Source organism: Acipenser ruthenus, chromosome 27 (genome assembly GCF_902713425.1).
Source record: "Acipenser ruthenus chromosome 27, fAciRut3.2 maternal haplotype, whole genome shotgun sequence".
Lineage (NCBI taxonomy): Eukaryota > Metazoa > Chordata > Actinopteri > Acipenseriformes > Acipenseridae > Acipenser > Acipenser ruthenus.
Genome location: NC_081215.1, coordinates 27100617 through 27123127, shown reverse-complemented (window position 1 = coordinate 27123127; position 22511 = coordinate 27100617). Strand labels below are relative to the sequence as shown.

At 55.0% G+C, this 22511-nt stretch overlaps 3 protein-coding genes across 4 annotated transcripts; all 3 read left to right on the top strand.

Annotated features, from left to right (window-relative positions):
• The first annotated feature begins 363 nt into the window (after window positions 1-363).
• On the top strand, window positions 364-6946 carry saxo4 (stabilizer of axonemal microtubules 4). Of its 2 annotated transcripts, none has more exons than XM_034054103.2 (13): window positions 364-473; window positions 1008-1125; window positions 1706-1823; window positions 2143-2290; window positions 2484-2547; window positions 3939-4051; window positions 4246-4314; window positions 4431-4517; window positions 4809-4925; window positions 5643-5737; window positions 5982-6131; window positions 6586-6665; window positions 6827-6946. In XM_034054103.2, the coding sequence occupies exons 1-12, from the start codon at window positions 411-413 to the stop codon at window positions 6662-6664; spliced, it is 1221 nt and encodes a 406-aa protein (XP_033909994.2). In that variant the 5' UTR covers window positions 364-410; the 3' UTR covers window position 6665; window positions 6827-6946. The 2 variants fall into 2 exon arrangements, with proteins under 2 accessions (XP_033909994.2, XP_033909995.2); XM_034054104.2 differs by having other exon boundaries at window positions 400-473; window positions 1013-1125.
• A 1802-nt stretch (window positions 6947-8748) lies between these two features.
• On the top strand, window positions 8749-14027 carry LOC117432023 (leucine-rich repeat-containing protein 10B-like). Its single transcript, XM_059001791.1, has 3 exons — window positions 8749-8772; window positions 9205-9339; window positions 9992-14027. The coding sequence occupies exons 1-3, from the start codon at window positions 8749-8751 to the stop codon at window positions 10958-10960; spliced, it is 1128 nt and encodes a 375-aa protein (XP_058857774.1). The 3' UTR covers window positions 10961-14027.
• Window positions 14028-14215: 188 nt separating this feature from the next.
• Window positions 14216-22475, top strand: epx (eosinophil peroxidase). The gene is made up of 16 exons (XM_059002494.1): window positions 14216-14670; window positions 15067-15145; window positions 15513-15606; window positions 16468-16643; window positions 16748-16880; window positions 17227-17356; window positions 18375-18581; window positions 18939-19320; window positions 19433-19593; window positions 19684-19942; window positions 20040-20210; window positions 20326-20563; window positions 20650-20861; window positions 21529-21693; window positions 21812-21914; window positions 21997-22475. The coding sequence occupies exons 1-16, from the start codon at window positions 14254-14256 to the stop codon at window positions 22094-22096; spliced, it is 3027 nt and encodes a 1008-aa protein (XP_058858477.1). The 5' UTR covers window positions 14216-14253; the 3' UTR covers window positions 22097-22475.
• Window positions 22476-22511: the final 36 nt, after the last annotated feature.

The window sequence follows — 22511 nt, the reverse complement described above, 5'->3', positions numbered from 1 at the left end:
CTGGTAAAGCATAGGGAAGCAGGGTCAACTCAGGTGTAAGCATGGGAGAGGCATGGGAAAGCATTGTAAAATTATCGGGTAAACTTTTATAAAGAGATACTTTGAGCGCAGCACAGGAACCAAAGACGAGCGGACACGCAGTTTGAAATGAAGTGGAGATCAGAAATACGATTCTGGGTGAACTCAGAGCGGCTTTCGTCAACAGCTATCGATCCGCGATGAGAAGCGCCGTGCACATCAATTAGAGAAAGAACTGCCGCTTCAATGTAACACCCGCATTCTGTAAAAATCGTAACAGCGCCGACTAATGAGCGTGTGTTTGTTATGCCCCTGTGGCCTGCTGTTACCCGGGCGGCTGTTGCTAAGTGACAGTGCATTGTTGTCGATTCATTTGCGTGTTGGAAGTTGGGATGCGGATTCGGATTCCAGTCCTGTGGGTAAAGCGCAGCGCATCAGCATTTCACCTGAGCCAGGTAAGCGACGCCGGGGTGCGGGCTGCGGGGTGCGCGGGGTTGATACAGGGGGTCAACAAAGCCTTCCGGTGTCATGGCAAATAGTGTCACCTGGCAGTATTTGGCACTATTAATGCGAAATAGGGATTCCCTGCCAAATAGTGCCGCCAGCACAATTGTGTCTCGTTGAAGATTACGACTGAAGTAACAATGTGGCGACAGATTGTATAACCGTGATACATGTCTCGCGGGTTTTGTTTTTGGAATATATATTATATACGTCACTGTAGTCAGTAAGCTGACAGTAATATACATTATATATATCTATATATCTATATCTTACTGTCAGCTTACTATATATATATATATATATATATTACTGTCAGCTTACTGACTACAGTGACACCCTCTCTCTCCCCTCTCCCTCACCCCCTCTCTTCTGTCTCCCCCTCTCTCTTTCCCCTATCCCCCTCTCTCTTCTCTCTCCCGTCTCCCCCCTCTCTCCCCTCTACCCCTCTCTCTTCCCCCTCTCTCTACTATCCCCCCTCTCCCCAGGACAGTGTGATGATGGTTGGGATCCCAGCTGGAAAGAGCGCCCCCTACGTGCAGACCAGTCTGGGGGCTGATGTGGAGCCACTCCACTTCTACTGCACTGAGTACAGCAGCGGCTTTGGTGAGAGAGGAGAGGAGAGAGGAGACAGGAGAGAGAGGAGAGGAGAGGAGAGGAGAGAGCAGAGGAGAGAGGAGAGAGGAGAGTAGTGAGGAGAGAGGAGAGGAGAGGAGATGAGAGAGGAGACAGGAGAGAGGAGGAGAGAGGAGAGAGGAGAGAGGAGAGGAGAGTAGTGAGGAGAGAGGAGAGGAGAGGAGAGGAGAGGAGAGAGGAGACAGGAGAGGAGAGGAGAGTTTCAGTCTCAGTGTCTCAGTCAGGGGGTGCCCCTCTCTAAGCTCCGCTCCTCCCCTCTTGTCTCAGTCAGGGGGTGCCCCTCTCTCACCCTCGCTCCTCCCCTCTTGTCTCAGTCAGGGGGTGCCCCTCTCTCACCCTCGCTCCTCCCCTCTTGTCTCAGTCAGGGGGTGCCCCTCTCTCACCCTCGCTCCTCCCCTCTTGTCTCAGTCAGGGGGTGCCCCTCTCTCACCCTCGCTCCTCCCCTCTTGTCTCAGTCAGGGGGTGCCCCTCTCTCACCCTCGCTCCTCCCCTCTTGTCTCAGTCAGGGGGTGCCCCTCTCTCACCCTCGCTCCTCCCCTCTTGTCTGCAGGCTCCACAGGGTTCAAGCCTCGCTCCGGACTCCACACAGGGACCGGGTACAAATCCAACTTCCGTCCGGCGCTGTACTACCGAGCCAGCCTGGACCGGCTCGACAACCCTGCACTCGGGTACGAGGGGGTGGGGCTCTGCTCAGAGAGAGGGGGCGGGGCTCGGCTCAGAGAGGGGGGTATGGAATCCCCATCCTGTTCATGAAATGAAACGCGACTCTGGATCCTACAAGTGCGAACATGGATTAGGAGTGTCAGTGTGAAAGTAGACTGGGATATCCTGTTCTGGTTACGAGTGTCGGTGTGAAAGTGGTTTATGAGACCCGGTGTGACTCTGGATTAGGATATATTCATATATATATTAATGTGAAGTGTGACTCCAGATTGTCAACCCCAACCCCAACCCCAACCCTAACCCTTCCTCCCCTGGTCTCCCCAGACTCTCCTTATTGGGCAACTACTGCTCTGTGACTCACAAACACTTCCTGCCGTCACACAACCCGGGCGGGACAGAACCACTACCCCAGAACACAGAGTCCCGAGGGAGCGGGTTCACGAGAGAGCCAGGACTGACCATCCCGGGACAGGTGAGGAGGAGGGGAGGGGAGGGGAGGGGAGGGGGGGGAGGAGGAGGAGGGGAGGGGGGGGGGTGAGAGGGGAGGGAGGGGAGGGGAGGGAGGGGAGGGGAGGGGAAGGGGAAGGGGGAAGGGGGAAGGGGGAAGGGGGAGGGGAGGGACAGTGTTTTGTTTCAGTGTTTCTCTCTCTCTGTTTTTGTTGCAGTGTCCTGTGTTCCTGCAGACAGAGTACAGGGGGAGATTTCCCCCCCCGGTCCCCCAACCAGCAGGTACAGAGACAGGGGGAGGGTACAGAGCTCATTAGTGTTACTCACAGTCTCTGGGAGTGCCTGGCTCCTCTGTAACTCTGTGTTCACAGTCTCTGGGAGTGCCTGGCTCCTCTGTAACACTGTGTTCACAGTCTCTGGGAGTGCCTGGCTCCTCTGTAACTCTGTGTTCACAGTCTCTGGGAGTGCCTGGCTCCTCTGTAACTCTGTGTTCACAGTCTCTGGGAGTGCCTGGCTCCTCTGTAACTCTGTGTTCACAGTCTCTGGGAGTGCCTGGCTCCTCTGTAACTCTGTGTTCACAGTCTCTGGGAGTGCCTGGCTCCTCTGTAACTCTGTGTTCACAGTCTCTGGGAGTGCCTGGCTCCTCTGTAACTCTGTGTTCACAGTCTCTGGGAGTGCCTGGCTCCTCTGTAACTCTGTGTTCACAGTCTCTGGGAGTGCCTGGCTCCTCTGTAACTCTGTGTTCACAGTCCCTGGGAGTGCCTGGCTCCTCTGTAACTCTGTGTTCACAGTCTCTGGGAGTGCCTGGCTCCTCTGTAACTCTGTGTTCACAGTCCCTGGGAGTGCCTGGCTCCTCTGTAACTCTGTGTTCACAGTCTCTGGGAGTGCCTGGCTCCTCTGTAACTCTGTGTTCACAGTCTCTGGGAGTGCCTGGCTCCTCTGTAACTCTGTGTTCACAGTCTCTGGGAGTGCCTGGCTCCTCTGTAACTCTGTGTTCACAGTCTCTGGGAGTGCCTGGCTCCTCTGTAACTCTGTGTTCACAGTCTCTGGGAGTGCCTGGCTCCTCTGTAACTCTGTGTTCACAGTCTCTGGGAGTGCCTGGCTCCTCTGTAACTCTGTGTTCACAGTCCCTGGGAGTGCCTGGCTCCTTTCTAACTCTGTGTTCACAGTCTCTGGGAGTGCCTGGCTCCTCTGTAACTCTGTGTTCACAGTCTCTGGGAGTGCCTGGCTCCTCTGTAACTCTGTGTTCACAGTCCCTGGGAGTGCCTGGCTCCTCTGTAACTCTGTGTTCACAGTCTCTGGGAGTGCCTGGCTCCTCTGTAACTCTGTGTTCACAGTCTCTGGGAGTGCCTGGCTCCTCTGTAACTCTGTGTTCACAGTCTCTGGGAGTGCCTGGCTCCTCTGTAACTCTGTGTTCACAGTCCCTGGGAGTGCCTGGCTCCTCTGTAACTCTGTGTTCACAGTCTCTGGGAGTGCCTGGCTCCTCTGTAACTCTGTGTTCACAGTCTCTGGGAGTGCCTGGCTCCTCTGTAACTCTGTGTTCACAGTCTCTGGGAGTGCCTGGCTCCTCTGTAACTCTGTGTTCACAGTCTCTGGGAGTGCCTGGCTCCTCTGTAACTCTGTGTTCACAGTCCCTGGGAGTGCCTGGCTCCTTTCTAACTCTGTGTTCACAGTCTCTCGCCAGCACAAGACAGTCAGCTGGAAGGAGGACACAGGGTTTACTGAGGGATCGAACCTGGAGCCAATCACCTACCACCCCCCCTCCAACTACCGGGAGGAGCTGTCGGTGAGACACACACTGACCAGGACTGACACCCACACACACCCACACAAATACAAACACACCCACATAGACACACACACACCCACACAAATACAAACACGCCCACATAGAGACAAACACACTGATCATGTGCTGTAGTGTATTACCTGTGTGTTGCCATGGTTACTGACCTGCAAGTGCCGTTGCTCTGTTGCCAGGGTTACACAGACCGTCCCACAGGAAGCAGCATCATGAAGACTGACTTCCTGCCATCGGCTCTCCAGCAGGTAACCAACAGAGCAGTACTGGTGCTGAGCGCCTCTCCCAGTTCCTCCCCCAGCCCCCCTAGTGCTCCCAGTTCAGCTCCCTCTCTCTCTCTCTCTCTCTCTCTCTGGTCTCGCAGGGTGGGGAGGCGCTGCCACGGCTGGCTGATCGTCAGGAACGCATGACCGGCTACACCAGGGAGGGCGTGCCCCCAGTGACATCATCAGTGAGTACAGCCCCCACGACCTTTAACCCTGGCAGACCCTTTCTTAAAGAGGAATCGATTGCTGTTTCAAAAACTCAAAGTGAGCAGCTGAGAGTGAATGTGAAATCAGCTGGGTGCCGAGAGTGAATGTGAAATCAGCTGGGTGCCGAGAGTGAATGTGAAATCAGCTGGGTGCCGAGAGTGAATGTGAAATCAGCTGGGTGCTGAGTGAATGTGTCCACCCTGTCTCTTCTATCAGTTAATGTGTCCAGAGTACGGAATGGTCTCAATGGTCTGATCTCTGTCCTCCAGAACCAGAACCAGCACTCAGACCCGCCCGGCTGCTTTGTCACTGTGAGCCAGCTGAGCCACGGACCCCTCGCGCTGTCGCACCCCCCGCTGCTGGGCAGGGTCACTGTGGGGAGCAAGGTAAGCATCTCTACAATGCTTCCCTGTGCTTTACCAGACCTCTCTGTGCTTTACAATGCTTCCCTATGCTTTACCAGACCTCTCTGTGCTTTACAATGCTTCCCTATGCTTTACCAGACCTCTCTGTGCTTTACAATGCTTCCCTATGCTTTACCAGACCTCTCTGTGCTTTACAATGCTTCCCTATGCTTTACCAGACCTCTCTGTGCTTTACAATGCTTCCCTATGCTTTACCAGACCTCTCTGTGCTTTACAATGCTTCCCTATGCTTTACCAGACCTCTCTGTGCTTTACAATGCTTCCCTATGCTTTACCAGACCTCTCTGTGCTTTACAATGCTTCCCTATGCTTTACCAGACCTCTCTGTGCTTTACAATGCTTCCCTATGCTTTACCAGACCTCTCTGTGCTTTACAATGCTTCCCTATGCTTTACCATACCTCTCTGTGCTTTACAATGCTTCCCTATGCTTTACCATGCCTCTCTATGCTTTCCCATGCTTTCACTATGCTTCATTACACTTGGCTGTGCTTTTACTGGGGGCCACTTTTATAAGGGTAGATAGAAGGGGGCAGGGTACAAAGTAACAGGGGGGTAGGTAAGGAAGGGCAAAGGGGAGGGGCTGGGGGCTTTCCTTACAAGTTGTAGCATCTCAGATTTCCACTGATAGTCACTTAGCCTATATCCCTGCCTCCTCTCCTCTCTCTCTCTCTCTCAGGAGCTGTCTGGGTACAGTGAGAACACACCTGGCCATGTGACTCAGTCATGTGACCCCGCAGCCTCGCAGCGATTCCTCACTCACTACACTACAAAGTGAGCGGTGGGGGTGGGGGTGGGGGAGCTAAACATGATATAGTGCTGAGTTACGAAATACTCAAAGAAACTTAATAAGTTCAATGACAAACATTCAACATTTTGACCACATGTTCTGAAATGGACCGCTGGTTCTGTAATGACCCGTGCGGTCCTGTATTGGACTTGCGTGGTTTTGTATTGGACTCTGTGTGGCTCTGCATGGGGCTGTACGGTTCTGTAACGGTTCTGCTCCGACCCGCAGGTTCTCTGATAAGACCCCGGTCGGTGCTGACAGGGAGGGCTGGACTCGAGGAGGGATCCAGAGGCAGAATCCCAACAGCTACACCTTCAATAACCAGCGACAGAGACTGTGCAGGGAGAGCCTGCGCACCCTGCACCCTCACCAGGCCAGGTAGAGTCACACCCTAATCCCACTCCTGCACCCTCACCAGGCCAGGTAGAGTCACACCCGACTCCCACTCCTGCACCCTCACCAGGCCAGGTAGAGTCACACCCTACTCCCACTCCTGCACCCTCACCAGGCCAGGTAGAGTCACACCCGACTCCCACTCCTGCACCCTCACCAGGCCAGGTAGAGTCACACCCTACTCCCACTCCTGCACCCTCACCAGGCCAGGTAGAGTCACACCCTACTCCCACTCCTGCACCCTCACCAGGCCAGGTAGAGTCACACCCTACTCCCACTCCTGCACCCTCACCAGGCCAGGTAGAGTCACACCCTACTCCCAGTCCTGCTCTCACAGCCCCACTTCTCCCCCTTCTCTCTCTTCCCTACTCTGGTCTCACCCATCTCTCTCTCTCTCTCTCTCTCTCTCTCTCTCTCTCTCTCTCTCTCTCTCTCTCAGGACGATCCAGAAATTGAGCCCTCCATTTGATGACCACACCCACCGGTACAGGATCCGCCCCCTGCAGTTCGCTGTCTGAGGTGAGCCAATCAGAGAGGCAGGCAGGCAATGCAGCCAATCACAGGCAGGCAGCCAGGCAGCCAGACAGACAGACACTAATAATAATAATAATAATAATAATAATAATAATAATAATAATAATAATAATAATAATAATAATAAATGCTTCTGTCTCTTATAGGACCCCCTGACACTGACCTGAAGAGCTTTCTGATCATCACTCAGAATTTCTTTTTAAGAGAATCTACAAAAGAAAATAATTATATTTTATAGACTCAAAATAAATAAGTAACTAAATAAATGCTGTGCTGTTCAGCGTTGTGTCACGTTCCTGAAATGGATCCTCAGCACTCTCCTGCTCGCTCACCGGAGAGTTTCCACATGAATTATTCAGAGTGCAGGCAGCTGCTTCCTGTATTTAGGGGACTGTCATAGAGACCGGCCGTGGCCAGACTGCTGCCGAGGGGCCTCAGAAAAGATCGTCAGGTACGGTGTAATAAAGCACAGTGAAAGCAAAGGGAAGCACTGGAAAGCACTGTCTGCCTGCCTGTCTGCCCTCTCCTCCTGTCTGCCCTCTCCTCCTATCTGCCCTCTCCTCCTGCCTGCCCTCTCTTCCTGTCTGCCCTCTCCTCCTGCCTGCCCTCTCTTCCTGTCTGCCCTCTCCTCCTGCCTGCCTGTCTGCCCTCTCCTCCTGTCTGCCCTCTCCTCCTATCTGCCCTCTCCTCCTGCCTGCCCTCTCTTCCTGTCTGCCCTCTCCTCCTATCTGCCCTCTCCTCCTGTCTGCCCTCTCCTCCTGCCTGCCCTCTCTTCCTGTCTGCCCTCTCCTCCTGTGTGCCTGTCTGCCCTCTCCTCCTGTCTGCCCTCTCCTCCTGCCTGCCCTCTCTTCCTGTCTGCCCTCTCCTCCTGTGTGCCTGTCTGCCCTCTCCTCCTGCCTGCCCTCTCCTCCTGTCTGCCCTCTCCTCTTGCCTGCCCTCTCCTCCTGCCTGCCCTCTCCTCCTGTCTACCCTCTCCTCCTGCCTGCCCTCTCTTCCTGTCTGCCCTCTCCTCCTGTGTGCCTGTCTGCCCTCTCTTCCTGTCTGCCCTCTCCTCCTGCCTGCCCTCTCTTCCTGTCTGCCCTCTCCTCCTATCTGCCCTCTCCTCCTGTCTGCCCTCTCCTCCTGCCTGCCCTCTCTTCCTGTCTGCCCTCTCCTCCTGTGTGCCTGTCTGCCCTCTCCTCCTGTCTGCCCTCTCCTCCTGCCTGCCCTCTCTTCCTGTCTGCCCTCTCCTCCTGTGTGCCTGTCTGCCCTCACCTCTTGCCTGCCCTCTCCTCCTGCCTGCCCTCTCCTCCTGTCTGCCCTCTCCTCCTGTGTGCCTGTCTGCCCTCTCCTCTTGCCTGCCCTCTCCTCCTGTCTGCCCTCTCCTCCTGTCTGCCTGCTTTCATCACAATGTAAACACTTGGGATGTCAAGGATCAGCGGTGCAAATCTGGAGCTGGGTTCAAGGGGCGGGGTACCTCATACAGAGCGAGCCCCCACTCTCATCCATATGGCCAGGAGGGAAGGTTCCTGTCCTCTCAGAAGTGGGTTGCTGGGATGAGGTTTCAGTGCCTGAGGCTGATATTTGTGTTTTAAACCCGCGTTCGCTTCATGGCAGTGTCAAGAAACTAGTCACATGACTTGTTACATCACTTTCATTGTCTGATGTATTCTCCGCTATAATGTAATGTAATGTTGCTTCAGCAGTGCTTTGGTACAAGTTTCCTTAACTGTGTCGCTTGCGCGTCACTTTCTACAAAAAAAAACAAAATGAACTGGAGGGATCCCGTCTGTCGCTCTCCGGGTGTTTCTTTATAAAACCTCGAAGCAGACCATGATAGCGCCTGCAGGGACATTCAACCGGAACCCTCCGGCCGGTTTAAATAACATTAACATGGGGACCGGTGTTTAATTACGGTGTGCGATAATCCGCTCAGGTTCCCGGAGATCGTTGACAGATCCCACAGACCTTGAGACTCAATAGGAGATCGGGAGGTTAAGCAGGTGTGGATCACAGCCAGATAACATGCTTGACCAGGGATCAGGCATTTTAAGTAAAGCCTATAGACTATTTTCAGGCATTTCGCGAAATGCCCGATTTCTCAATATTCCTGGTAACGCAATCCCGTCTTCCTATCGGATCCATGTGCTCGGAATGGGATTTGTTTCCTAGTTTCGTTGCCATGGAGAAAAGATGCATCCAATGCAACCTTTACGCCCCCCGCCCCCCCCCCCGAAGAGAAGAGGAGAGAGAGAGAGAGAGAGAGAGAGAGAGAGAGAGAGAGAGAGAGAGAGGAGATGAGAAGAGAAGAGAGAGGAGAAGAGACAGGGGTACTCTTATTTTGAATGGTCACTTCTTTCTCTTTGGGAATAAAAAGACTGCTGATTCATTATTTAATAAACAGACACAGACTGGGCCGCAGGAGAGCCCACGCAGCCGCTGCCGTTTTTTCTTTTTTATATAATCCTCGGAACCAGCGGGCCGGGTCGGCAGTGCCAGCACAGAACTGTACAGCGCGGATGAGCTCTCTTCCCTGCCCGGCTAGTGCGCGGATCGGCAGCCGGAGCCGCGTTCTCACTCCGGGGCAGTGCTGGTCCTGCTGACGCGCTGCGTAGCAGAGACACCGCGGGTCGCGACGCCGATACAGCCGCGCCGGGGCCGTGTGCCAACAGACAGCGAGGTCTTTCCAAATCGACAGAGCCGAAAAAAGGGTTAACTACAGAACCCAGCCCGCTCGGATACCTGCAGAAGCATCTCCGCCGAAGGAGCGCCTTGGATAAGCAGGAGTCGCTGCCTGCCTGAGAAGAATGAACTCAGGGATTACTAACGTGGACCTGGCCGTTGGATTTTAATCAAATAAATAAATAAAAACAAACAGCTGAGACGTTTTTACAAAGAGACTGAACCACACACACATTGCTGATTATATTATTACACTACTACTAATACTAATATTAGATATGCTGGCTAACTAACCCACTAACAGCCACACCATTCAATCACCATCCTGATATCACTGCCACTGTGCGTGCGTGCGTGCGTGCGCCAAGGTCTGAAACAACAAGGACACAACCGCGGCTGTAGCAACACAACAAGAGCCTGATAAAGTTACACTGAGGACAGACTCACAGGCAGGCAGAGCGTTTCAGTTCTCTCCAGCGCTGTATAACGATGCCTCTGGACTTGTCGGCTCTCGTTCGCTCCCTGGGGGGCCACAGGGGCAGAGTGGCCGCCTGCACGTGGCTGTCAGCTGCGTGGTCTCGACACCGCCGGAGCTGAGAGAGGGAGGAATGGGAAACTCTGGGGGGAGGGGGAAGGGGGGAGAGGAGCAGGAGGAGTGGGAGAGGGAGGAGGAGGAGCTGCCGTACGAGGTGGAAGAGCAGCTGGCCAGCGGGGACGACACCCTGGACCTCTGCTTCCGGAAGCTGCGCAGGCTCCCCCGGCGCGTGTGCGGCTGCCCCCACCTGGAGAAGCTCTACGCCAGCAACAACCGGCTGCGGGGGCTGCCCGAGGGCTTCTCCGAGCTGGAGCGCCTCCGAGTCCTCGCCCTGGACTTCAACAAGATGTTCAACGTGCCGCCTCCGGTGTGCCGGCTGGAGAACATCACCCGGCTCTACCTGGGCAGCAACCGGCTCACCACGCTGCCGCCGGAGTTCAGTAACCTGCTCAACCTGCGCTGCCTCTGGATGGAGAACAACTTCTTCCGGCGCTTCCCCCGGCAGCTGCTCCACCTGCCCGTCCTCAAGTCCCTGCAGCTGGGAGACAACCGGCTGAGAAGCCTCCCGGGGTGCCTGGCCGGCATGGCCTCCCTCCGGGGACTGTGGCTCTACGGGAACCGCTTCGAGGAGCTGCCTCGGGTGCTGCTGCACATGGAGCTGCTGGAGATCCTGGACGTGGACCGGAACAAGATCTCACGCTTCCCCGACCTCACACGCCTCGCCGGGCTGAAGCTGTTCTCCTACGACCACAACCCCGGCAAGGCCGTGCCCAAGGCGCAGGACTCAGTGGTGCTGGTCGGGGATGGGGCTGAGGAGATGAGGCAGGCGCGAGGCGAGGTTGCAGAGGCTGTCACTGCAGCCAGGGCTCAGAAAGAGGCCCTGGAGGCTGAGGCAGTGGAGGCAGCAGCCAGGGGGGCCAGGGGGTCCAGGGGGAGAGGGACAGCCATCCACAGCATCCTGAAGAGCAGGGGCTTGTCCGCAGGGCAGCTGGAGGGATCCGAGGGGGGCAGGGAGGAGGAGGAGGAGGAGGGAGAGGATGAGTTTGATTTTGAAGAAGAGGAAGAGGAGGAGGTGGAGACTTGAAGGCCAGAAATCCTTCCTTCCTGCTCACCCTCCCTCTCTCTCTCTCTCTCTCTCTCCCTCTCTCCCTCATCTTCCTGGCATGCTCCCTCCCTCTCTCATTCAGTAAAACAGACCCTATCCTCCCCACTCTCTCTCAATCTGTCCATTCCTCTCTTACTCTCTCAGTCTGTCCATCCCTCTCTTACTCTCTCTGTCTTTCTCTCTCTCTCTGGACAAATTATCCATCTACATTTTTTAAATTCTCTTTTAATTCTCAGCCCCCCCCCGCCCCCCCCCCCCCTTGCGGGTTAATGATTTCAGAAACGTGCTGAAATGGCAGCCAGCTTATACAAGCAAGCAGCGGCGCCAGGAATCCTTGCTGTTGTGTGACTTTATGAAATATCTCCCTCTCTCCCTCCATCCCTCTCTCTGTCTCTTTCTCCCCCTTATTTCTTCTCGGCAGGTGAGACAGGACAGCGAGGGGGGGGACAGGGATGACTCAAGTTCTCAGCTCAACTCGTGACAGAAACGAGACCAAGGGACATGCAAACTGAGGACAGATAGAGGGAGTGTGTCCCTCAGCAAATGGGACAGTGGATAGACACAGTGTCCAACCTTCCTACTTTCCCAGCCCTTGCCCCTGGAATATTTGATAGACTCAAGGGAGGAAGTGTGCTCCAGATCATTCCAGAACACAGGGACTTGTTTATCTGGACTTTCGTGTGTGTGTGTGTGTGTGTGTGTGTGTGTGTGTGTGGTGCGTGCGTGTGTGTGTTCGTGCGTGTGTGCATGCGTGTTCGTGTGGGTGGGTGTGTGTGCGTGTGTGTGTGTGGGGGGGGTTCGTGTGTGTGTGTGCGTGTGTTTGTGTCTGTGTGTGTTCATGTGTGTGTGCGTATGTGCGTGTGTTCGTGTCTGTGTGTGTGGGGGTGTGTGTGTTTGTGTGTGTGTGTGGGGGGTGTGTGTTCGTGTGTGTGTGTGTGTTCGTGCGTGCGTGTTCGTGTGTGCATGTGCGTGTGCGTGTGCGTTGCCCGGCCCCTCTCGGTCACGCGGCTCTCCTTGTAGAATAAGCCCTCAGGAATGTGTCACTGGCTCGGTGCAGCACCACGGCTCACATGACAAACAAACCAGAACAAGACATCCATTCACACATGCTTACTGTGAGAACACTGGACTCCCCACCCCAGCATGGAGAGCGAGGGGAAGAGGGGGTCACCCACAGACTGCAAGAGAAACTGCACTCTCAACTTGATAAGAGGCATCACCCAGCGCTTACAAATACTACAAGTCATTCCATCGAAACATCTAGGACTGGTCATGGTTTAAACTTTCAGGGTGTGCGGGCGCTGCCACTGTCAGAGAAACCAGAGGGGTAGCAGCTGCTAACAGCTTGCTATGGGGATGTGACTTCTAATATTCATTCTATTAATCCTGGTCTCTGCAATCCCTGCTGTGTTCTTTCACACGAACACAAATCTTACAGTTGCTCAGAGAGGTCTGTGATGCTGTGAGGAATGTGGATAAGCAGGGGGCGGGGAGGCTGCTCAATCGACCAATCAGTGACGAGTGTCAGTGCTGCTGTCGATTGAATCTGTGTGCGCCAGTGTTTGCTAATTCTATATGAAAAGGCCCTGGCGAAGGAATTGTACCATCATCGAGCTCTCCTGCCCTCTGCTTGCAGGAATTCAAATAACAACATTTTAAAAACGGCAGCATCACACTGCCTGTGCTGTTCCTTCAAACTATCAACCCCCTCCCCGTCACACTGCCTGTGCTGCTCCTTCAAACTATCAAACACCCCCCCGTCACACTGCCTGTGCTGCTCCTTCAAACTATCAAACACCCCCCCCTCCCCGTCACACTGCCTGTGCTGCTCCTTCAAACTATCAAACACCCCCCCGTCACACTGCCTGTGCTGCTCTCTCTCTCCTCCTCCTCCTCTCTCTCCTCCTCTTCTCTCTCCTCCTCCTCTTTCTCTCTCTCTCCCCCTCCTCATCTCCTCCTTCCCTCTCTCACCCCCACCCCCCCACCCCGGCACACCTGCGTGTCTTCAGATCAAAGTGTGTGCAGATGAAGGGCAGCGGCGTGTTGTTTGCGTGTGCAGAGAGATGCTGATCAGACACGGGGGGGGGGGAGGGTGAAGGTCAAGGCTGCGGGCCAGCAAGGTCAGGAGGAGAGCGGACACACAGACACACAGACAGACACACAAACACACAGACAGACACAGACACACAGACAGACTCACAGACACACAGACAGACAGACACACAGACACACAGACAGACAGACTCACAGACTCACAGACACACAGACAGACAGACACACAGACTCACAGACACACAGACAGACAGACAGACTCACAGACACACACACAGACCAACAGACTCACAGACACAGACTCACTGACAGACAGACACACACACACACAGACTCACAGGACAGTCTCCTGCTGACCTGTGCATTGAAGGGATGCTCCCAGGCAGAGCGCACAGTCCTTCAGGAACCTTTCTCGTGTCATCCACACTGACAGTGCACCTGCAGCCCCCTCTCCCCTCCCCTCCTATCTGCCCCTGTCCTGTCCTCACCTCAATAATGAGGATTATCCCGCTGGCTCTCAGCCCATCGGATTACTGCTCTGCTCCCCAGCTCTCGGATCTGGACAGCGTGGTCTCCGCTCCTCACCGCTGCCTGACCTGCGCTGCTCTATCCTTCTGAGATAGGAACACATCACAATCCAAGAAGGGGACGAAGTGACCACAGCGGAGCCTGCTGCTGGTCTCTCCTTCAGAGACAGGACTTACTGTAAACTACGCTTAAATATGAAGCTTGCATTGTAACCCTGTGCTGCCCTGTAACACCTGTGTCAGTCGCCTGGGATAAAGGCATCTGCCAAATAAATAATAATAATAATAATAATATGATGTAACTATCACTATTATCTGCTGTATTATTGAATTGTGGTTTGTCACACTTGTACTTTGCTTGAACAAAAGTTATTGTATTTCTTACTCTTATTGTATTACTTGTATTGTAACACTTGAAATGTATTTGCTTACGATTGTAAGTCGCCCTGGATAAGGGCGTCTGCTAAGAAATAAATAATAATAATAATAATAATAATAATAATAATAATAATAATAATAATAATAATAATAATAATAAGATGGGAGCAGGTCACAATCTCAGGTCTCAAGTCTCAAAGCCAGTTCTGCAAAGATTTAGGGAAAGTGAAAGGGTGGGGGAAGAGAGAAAGAGGTATGGAGGATATAGAGAGGAGGGTGTGAGGGAGAGAGAGAAGGAGGGAGAGTTTCTGAGTGATGGAAGATGAGCATGGAAACGGTTTGATCTCTCCCTCGCTGTCAGCAGTCAGTTCAGCTCCCTGTCAGATAATGGGATTCTGGGAATACTTGGGCGCTCCGCAGCCTTATAAAGAGGGAGCAGGGAGCACTGCCGGGAAGCACACAGAGAGCCGGGACAGGGGACAGAGACAGGATCATCCTCCAGGAGACCCACAGCACCGGGACAGGGGACAGAGACAGGATCATCCTCCAGGAGACACACAGCACCAGGACAGGGGACAGAGACAGGATCATCCTCCAGGAGACACACAGCACCAGGACAGGGGACAGAGACAGGATCGTCCTCCAGGAGACACACAGCACCGGGACAGGGGACAGAGACACGATCGTCCTCCAAGAGACAGACAGACAGACAGACAGTTCACTGGTCTCATGGTAAGAGGGACTTCTCTTCTCATCACTCTTTGCTGTACTGAGCTGTAGCAGGTATATTCCCTGAGATTGGGCTTCGAGTCCCTGTGAGTCAGTGTGCTGTGCAGCTGCTGAGATTGGGCTTCGAGTCCCTGTCTGAGTCAGTGTGCTGTGCAGCTGCTGAGATTGGGCTTCGAGTCCCTGTCTGAGTCAGTGTGCTGTGCAGCTGCTGAGATTGGGCTTCGAGTCCCTGTGAGTCAGTGTGCTGTGCAGCTGCTGAGATTGGGCTTCGAGTCCCTGTGAGTCAGTGTGCTGTGCAGCTGCTGAGATTGGGCTTCGAGTCCCTGTGAGTCAGTGTGCTGTGCAGCTGCTGAGATTGGGCTTCGAGTCCCTGTCTGAATCAGTGTGTTTCTGTTTCAGGTTCCTCTCAGGGTTCTGCTGGCAATGCTCGCCCTGACTCCTCCCCCAACCCCCCTGGTGCACTGCGCCACACACACGGGTAAGAACGCAACCTCAACACACACACACACACACGGGTAAGAACGCAACCTCAACACACACACACACACACACACGGGTAAGAACGCAACCTCAACACACACACACACACGGGTAAGAACGCAATCTCAACACACAAACACACGGGTAAGAACGCAATCTCAACACACACACACACCCACACGGGTAAGAACGCAATCTCAACACACACACACACACAGGTAAGAACGCAATCTCAACACACACACACACGGGTAAGAACGCAACCTCAACACACACACACACGCACACGGGTAAGAACGCAATCTCAACACACACACACACACACACAGATGAGCCTCTTTTCTATAACCTGTTCGTACTCACAGAGGCTGCACCGAAGAGTGGGACTGTGTTTGTGTCGGAGGCGCTGAGGAGAGCCGAGGAGAGAGTGAACACAGCGTACACACGATCCAGAGAGAGGTGAGGAGAGAGTGAACACAGCGTACACACGATCCAGAGAGAGGTGAGGAGAGAGAGAGTGAACACAGCGTACACACGATCCAGAGAGAGGTGAGGAGAGAGTGAACACAGCGTACACACGATCCAGAGAGAGGTGAGGAGAGAGTGAACACAGCGTACACACAATCCAGAGAGAGGTGAGGAGAGAGTGAACACAGCGTACACACGATCCAGAGAGAGGTGAGGAGAGAGTGAACACAGCGTACACACGATCCAGAGAGAGGTGAGGAGAGAGTGAACACAGCGTACACACGATCCAGAGAGAGGTGAGGAGAGAGAGAGTGAACACAGCGTACACACGATCCAGAGAGAGGTGAGGAGAGAGAGAGTGAACACAGCGTACACACGATCCAGAGAGAGGTGAGGAGAGAGAGAGTGAACACAGCGTACACACGATCCAGAGAGAGGTGAGGAGAGAGAGAGTGAACACAGCGTACACACCATCCAGAGAGGGGTGAGGAGAGAGTGAACACAGCGTACACACGATCCAGAGAGAGGTGAGGAGAGAGAGAGTGAACACAGCGTACACACGATCCAGAGAGAGGTGAGGGGTGTGGATTTTTCGCCTTACTGTGAGTGTTCTGTATGACCCTCCTATTATACAAGCACAGCAAAGTGTAATTACCCTAAACAGAGAGTAGTGAACACACGGCATTGAGACATTTCCCAGACAGACGCATCAAGTCATAAAAATGGGTTGATTCTCAGCTGCGGACAGCTCTGGTCCACCTGCCTTCTTATAGTTTCACCTCAAGATCGTGGTCGAGTGTTGATTGGAGTGCTGGCTCAAGCTGTCTGTGTTTCATTCGACTCCTCTCGCAGGACGAAGGCTGCCCTGGACGAAGGCTCGCTCAGCCCCAGTGACCTCCTGACCCTGTTCAAGCAGCCGGCCCCTGAGACGCGGTCAGCCGTGCGCGCGGCCGAGCTTCTGGACAACACTGTGGAGATCATCCGGCAGATGGTGTACACCCAGGAGATGGAGCTGAAGAACATCACGGGTGAGTGAGCCAGACACCTTCTCCCTTCTTCCCTTGCTCCTGTTTGGGGGCTCCCCTGTCTCGGGGCGCTCCTGTTTCAGGGACTCCTGTCTGTTTTTTCTCAGAGCTGCTGACCCCCCAGGACCTGCAGGCGCTGGCCGAGGCGACGGGCTGCTCCACTCAGACCCGCCCCCCCCACTGCGGACTCTCCTGCCTCGATAGCAAGTACCGCAGCATCACCGGAGCCTGTAACAACCGGTGAGGGAGCGGAGGGGGGGAGGGGGAGAGAGGAGGGAGGGGGAGAGAAAGAGAGAGAGAGGGGGAGAGAGGGCGAGAGAGGGGGGGGGGAGAGAAAGAGAGAGAGAGGGGGAGAGAGGGAGAGAGGGGGGAGGGAGGGGAGGAGAGAGAGAGAGAGAGGGGGGAGGGAGGGGAGGAGAGAGAGAGAGAGAAGGTGAAGGGGGAGAGAGAGGGTGAGGGTGAGTGTGAGAGTATAACAGCAGGTGTAACTTCACAGAGTGTGCGAGCGTGGGTATGTACTGCACTTGGTGTTTGATTATCCAGTGACGGTGCAAGTGTGTAAGCGCTCCCCTCTCCCCCCTGACAGGAAGTTTCCTCTGTGGGGCGCCTCGAACACGCCCTACGCGCGCTGGCTGCCTGCGGAGTACGATGACGGCTTCTCTCTGCCACGCGGCTGGAACTCAGAGAAACTGCACCATGGCTTCACCCTGCCACCGGTACAGACCGACCGACACACTGAGAAACACACGACACACTGAGAAACACACCGACCCACTGAAAAACACACGACCCACTGAGAAACACACCGACCCACTGAGAAACACACGACCCACTGAGAAACACACCGACCCACTGAGAAACACACGACCCACTGAGAAACACACCGACCCACTGAGAAACACATGACCCACTGAAAAACACACGACCCACTGAGAAACACACCGACCCACTGAGAAACACACCGACCCACTGAGAAACACACCGACCCACTGAGAAACACACCGACCCACTGAGAAACACACCGACACACTGAGAAACACACCGACCCACTGAGAAACACACGACCCACTGAGAAACACACCGACCCACTGAGAAACACACGACCCACTGAGAAACACATGACCCACTGAAAAACACACGACCCACTGAGAAACACACCGACCCACTGAGAAACACACCGACCCACTGAGAAACACACCGACCCACTGAGAAATACACCGACCCACTGAGAAACACACCGACCCACTGAAAAACACACTGACACTGAGAAACACACCGACCCACTGAGAAACACACTGACCCACTGAGAAACACACCGACACACTGAGAAACACACGACCCACTGAGAAACACACCGACCCACTGAGAAACACACGACCCACTGAGAAACACACCGACCCACTGAAAAACACACCAACACACTGAAAAACACACCGACCCACTGAGAAACACACGACCCACTGAGAAACACACGACCCACTGAGAAACACACCGACCCACTGAGAAACACACCGACCCACTGAGAAACACACCGACCCACTGAGAAACACACCGACCCACTGAAAAACACACTGACACTGAGAAACACACCGACAAACTGACACACTGAGAAACATACTCACACAACCACACCCACACCCACACCCAACCACCCACACCACCACACACACACACATACAGACACACACAACCGAGGTCAGGGTGTCTTACTGACATCATGTGTTTGACTGGCAGGTGCGTCGCGTGTCTCACGAGGTGCTGTACACACGGAACGAGAACATCTCATTGGACGAGAGCTACTCCCACATGCTGGTGGAGTGGGGCCAGTGGATCGATCACGACCTCGACCTGACCCCGCAGAGCGCCAGCACTGCAGCCTTCCACAGCGGGGTTGACTGCTCTCGATCCTGCACCCAGCGCAGCCCCTGCTTCCCAATACAGGTACAGCACCTGCACCCCCTCTCTCCTCTCCTCTCCTCTCCTCTCCAGATCCCTGTGGATGACTCTCTCTCCTCTCCCTCTCCTCTCCAGATCCCTGTGGATGACCCTCTCTCCTCTCCTCTCCAGATCCCTGTAGATGACTCTCTCTCCTCTCCTCTCCTCTCCAGATCCCTGTGGATGACCCTCTCTCCTCTCCTCTCCAGATCCCTGTAGATGACCCTCTCTCCTCTCCTCTCCTCTCCAGATCCCTGTGGATGACCCTCTCTCCTCTCCTCTCCAGATCCCTGTGGATGACCCTCTCTCCTCTCCTCTCCAGATCCCTGTAGATGACCCTCTCTCCTCTCCTCTTCTCTCCAGATCCCTGAGGATGACCCTCGCTCCTGTGGGGAGGTGGAATGCATGCCGTTCTTCCGCTCAGCCCCTGCGTGTGTTGGCGGCGGGGAGGGTCAGTTGGGTCTGGTCGGGCTCCTGTCCGGTCGGCTAGGCCCGAGGGAGCAGCTCAACAGCATCAGCTCCTTCGTGGACGCCAGCGTGGTGTACGGCAGCTCTGCCCCCCTCGCCATGGCCCTGCGAAACCAGTCCTCCCAGCGCGGCTTGCTCGCTGTCAACCAGCATGCCTCGGACCAGGGCCTCGCCTACTTGCCCTACCTGCAGAGCGGCCACCAGGACCCCTGCAGCCGACCCCGCAACGACAGTGCTGATGAGCCAGCCAGCAACACCACCTCCTGCTTCAAAGCAGGTAATGCCATCAACACTACCCCTCACTCTCTACCCCTCACACCCCCTCGCCACCCTTCACACTCTTTCTTCCATTCTCACTCTCCTCTTCTGTCTCTCCCCTCTCCTCTCAGGTGATTCCCGTGCGAATGAGCACTTGGGAATGCAGGCTCTCCACACCCTGTTCCTCAGGGAGCACAACCGACTGGCGTTGGAGCTGGGAAAGCTGAACCCCCACTGGAGCGGAGAGACCATCTACCAGGAGACCCGCAAACTGCTGGGAGCCGTGCACCAGGTCTCTTTCTCTCTCCGCTCTCAATCCAATTCCTCTATCCCCTCCTCTACCTTAAACGATCCTCTCTCTCTCTCCCTCCCTCCCCCTCAGGTGCTGACGTGGAGAGATTACCTCCCTCGTATCCTGGGCCCTGACTCCTCCCCCAGGCTCCTCCCCCCCTACGCTGGGTACCGCCCCCTCGCTGACCCACGCATCGCCAATGTGTTCGCCACTGCCGCCTTCCGATTCGCTCACGTCACCATCCAACCACAGCTCTTCCGACTGGACCAGAACTACTCGCAGAGCCCCGCCCACCCCAGCATCCAGCTCCACCAATCATTCTTCTCCTCCTGGAGGCTGGTGCACGAGGGTAGGCAGGGCTTAGCTATCAGTGTTGGGATAACTGGGGTTATCAGGATTAATGGTATAATTGGGATGACTGGTTCCTCTCCGCTCCTGGTTTCCAGGAGGAGTGGACCCACTGATCCGAGGGCTGGTTCTGAACCCGGCCAAGCTGCAGACTCAGACCCAGATGATGCCGGAGGAGCTGACAGAGAGGCTGTTCCAGGCCCAGGGGGCACTGTCCCTCGACCTGGCCTCCCTCAACCTGCAGAGGGGCCGGGACCATGGGCTGCCAGGTGAGGAGAGGGGAGGAGGGGAGGAGGGGAGGAGGGGAGTGAGAGCAGAGGAGAGAGAATATATTTTGAATCCCATATTATTTTGAAGCGTGTGTTAAGCCCTCCCGTCTGCCAGGGTACAATGCCTGGCGCCGGCTGTGTGGTCTGTCGGCCCCCCGCGATGTCTCGGAGCTGGGGTCCGTGCTCAGCAGCCCCTCCCTGGCGGAGAAGCTCTCCGCCCTCTACGGGACCCCCGAAAACATTGACGTGTGGATCGGAGCCATCTCGGAGCCCCTGCTGGGGGGGGCGCGGGTTGGGGCATTGCTCGCCTGCCTGCTGGGGAGGCAGTTCAAGGCGCTACGCGACGGAGACAGGTGAGGGGGTACAGAGAGAAGGGTCAGTCCCGGTCAGTGCTCGTCCCTGGGTCTAGTTCCAGCTCTGGTCTCGGTTCTGCCTGCAGGTTCTGGTGGGAGAGGGAGGGCGTGTTCTCTGCTGCTCAGCGTTCGGAGCTCCGCAGGGTGTCTCTCTCACGCATCATCTGTGACAACACGAGAATCCAGCGCCTTCCCCGTGACGTCTTCAACAGGAACCAGTACCCACAGGACTTTGTGTCATGTGACAGCGCGGCCATCCCTCGACTCCACCTGTCAGCCTGGAGGGAGGAGACCGACGGTACCCTAAACCACTCCCCTTTCACCCTAACCACTCCCCCAAACCACTCCCCTCTCCCCAAACCACCTCTAAACCACACCCCTCTCTAAACCACTCCTCTCACCTAAACCACTCCCCTAAACCACACCCCTCTCCCTCCAATTTTTCTTTACACATTCATTGCCTGTGACTCCGCTGCTCCTCCCCAGTGCTTCACTTTGTTCGCTCTCCTCAATCTCTCCTGTCTCTCTCCTCACTCTCTCCTCTCCTCTCGTCTCTCCTCTCCTGTCTCTCCTCTCCTCACTCTCTCCTCTCCTCTCCTCTCCTCTCCTCTCTCTCAGACCCGCAGTGTGGTGTGCTCCCCCGTGTCGATCATTCCTTCTCCTCACTCACTCACTCTCCTCTCCTCTCCTCTCCTCTCCTCTCTCTCAGACCCGCAGTGTGGTGTGCTCCCCCGTGTCGATCATTCCTTCTCCTCACTCACTCTCTCCTCTCCTGTCTCTCTCCTCTCCTCTCCTCTCCTCACTCTCTCTCCTCTCCTCTCCTCCCCTCTCTCTCAGACCCGCAGTGTGGTGTGCTCCCCCGTGTCGATCATTCCTTCTCCTCACTCACTCTCTCCTCTCCTGTCTCTCTCCTCTCCTCTCCTCTCCTCACTCTCTCTCCTCTCCTCTCCTCCCCTCTCTCTCAGACCCGCAGTGTGGTGCGCTCCCCCGTGTCGATCATTCCTTCTCTGTTCGTTGTCGGCACTCCGTGTTCTTCGAGTGTCACCCCGGTTACCGCCTAGAAGGGCCGGCCTCCATGACCTGTGACCCCGAGCGAGGGGAGTGGAGTCAGCCAACCCCCATCTGCCAAGGTATACACACTGTGACATCATCAGACACACTGTGACATCATCACACACGAGTCACACAGAGGAAGTACATGGAAGTGATGTCCTCTAAAGAAAAATTCTCCCTCTCTCTCTCCCCCAGACACAGGAAGTGGACCCCCCCGCGTGACCTACATCATTACCGCGGTGATCGTTGTGATTGGCAGTGCCGCGCTAATCTCCCTGCTGGTCACATGTCATAGAAGGTGAGCTCTCATTGGTGGGTCATGTTCACACCCACAGTACCTGCACTGGCCTGCCTAACTGACTTCCTCTTCCTGTGCACAGGTTCTCAGAGAAGAGACGGAGGCCCCTGATTGGTGGACAGTGTAAGGGGGGCTGCCCTGGACCGGAAGGTGGACCGGACAGCACAGGAGGACTCCACTGAGGGCTATAGGAAAGAGAACTCCACTCAGCACTGCAGAGCTGTATAGAGGGCTATAGGAAAGAGAACTGTACACTGCAGAGCTGTATAGAGGACTATAGGAAAGAGATTTTAACTCCTCATCTCCTCTCATTAGTGGGGACTCTTTTTTTGCGCTGATAAAGTTCAACCCATTGAATTAAATCTGTAACTGTTTTAAATCTTACTTTCTTGTATTGTTTAAATTTTAAATAAAACAAATTAATTAAAAACAAAAGCAGCTTGTTAGTCTACAGCTCTTTCAGTTCCTTAAATAAAACGAACAAACCAAAAAACACACAACCCCACCCTGTCCACACAAGCCAGCAGCAAACTCCCCTCTTCCACACACACACACACACAACCCCACCCTGTCCACACAAGCCAGCAGCAAACTCCC

Bases quoted from the DNA above. Each gene is read 5' to 3' on its own strand.
- saxo4 (XM_034054103.2), top strand. From the start codon at position 411: ATGCGGATTCGGATTCCAGTCCTGTGGGTAAAGCGCAGCGCATCAGCA. The intron at 474-1,007 runs GTAAGCGACGCC...CCCTCTCCCCAG, and splicing joins CAGCATTTCACCTGAGCCAG to GACAGTGTGATGATGGTTGG. The intron at 4,926-5,642 runs GTAAGCATCTCT...TCTCTCTCTCAG, and splicing joins GGGTCACTGTGGGGAGCAAG to GAGCTGTCTGGGTACAGTGA.
- LOC117432023 (XM_059001791.1), top strand. From the start codon at position 8,749: ATGCCCGATTTCTCAATATTCCTG. The intron at 8,773-9,204 runs GTAACGCAATCC...CTGCCCGGCTAG, and splicing joins CCGATTTCTCAATATTCCTG to TGCGCGGATCGGCAGCCGGA. The intron at 9,340-9,991 runs GTCTTTCCAAAT...GGAGAGGAGCAG, and splicing joins GTGTGCCAACAGACAGCGAG to GAGGAGTGGGAGAGGGAGGA.
- epx (XM_059002494.1), top strand. From the start codon at position 14,254: ATGGAAGATGAGCATGGAAACGGTTTGATCTCTCCCTCGCTGTCAGCA. The intron at 16,644-16,747 runs GTGAGTGAGCCA...GTTTTTTCTCAG, and splicing joins GGAGCTGAAGAACATCACGG to AGCTGCTGACCCCCCAGGAC. The intron at 17,357-18,374 runs GTACAGACCGAC...TTTGACTGGCAG, and splicing joins ATGGCTTCACCCTGCCACCG to GTGCGTCGCGTGTCTCACGA.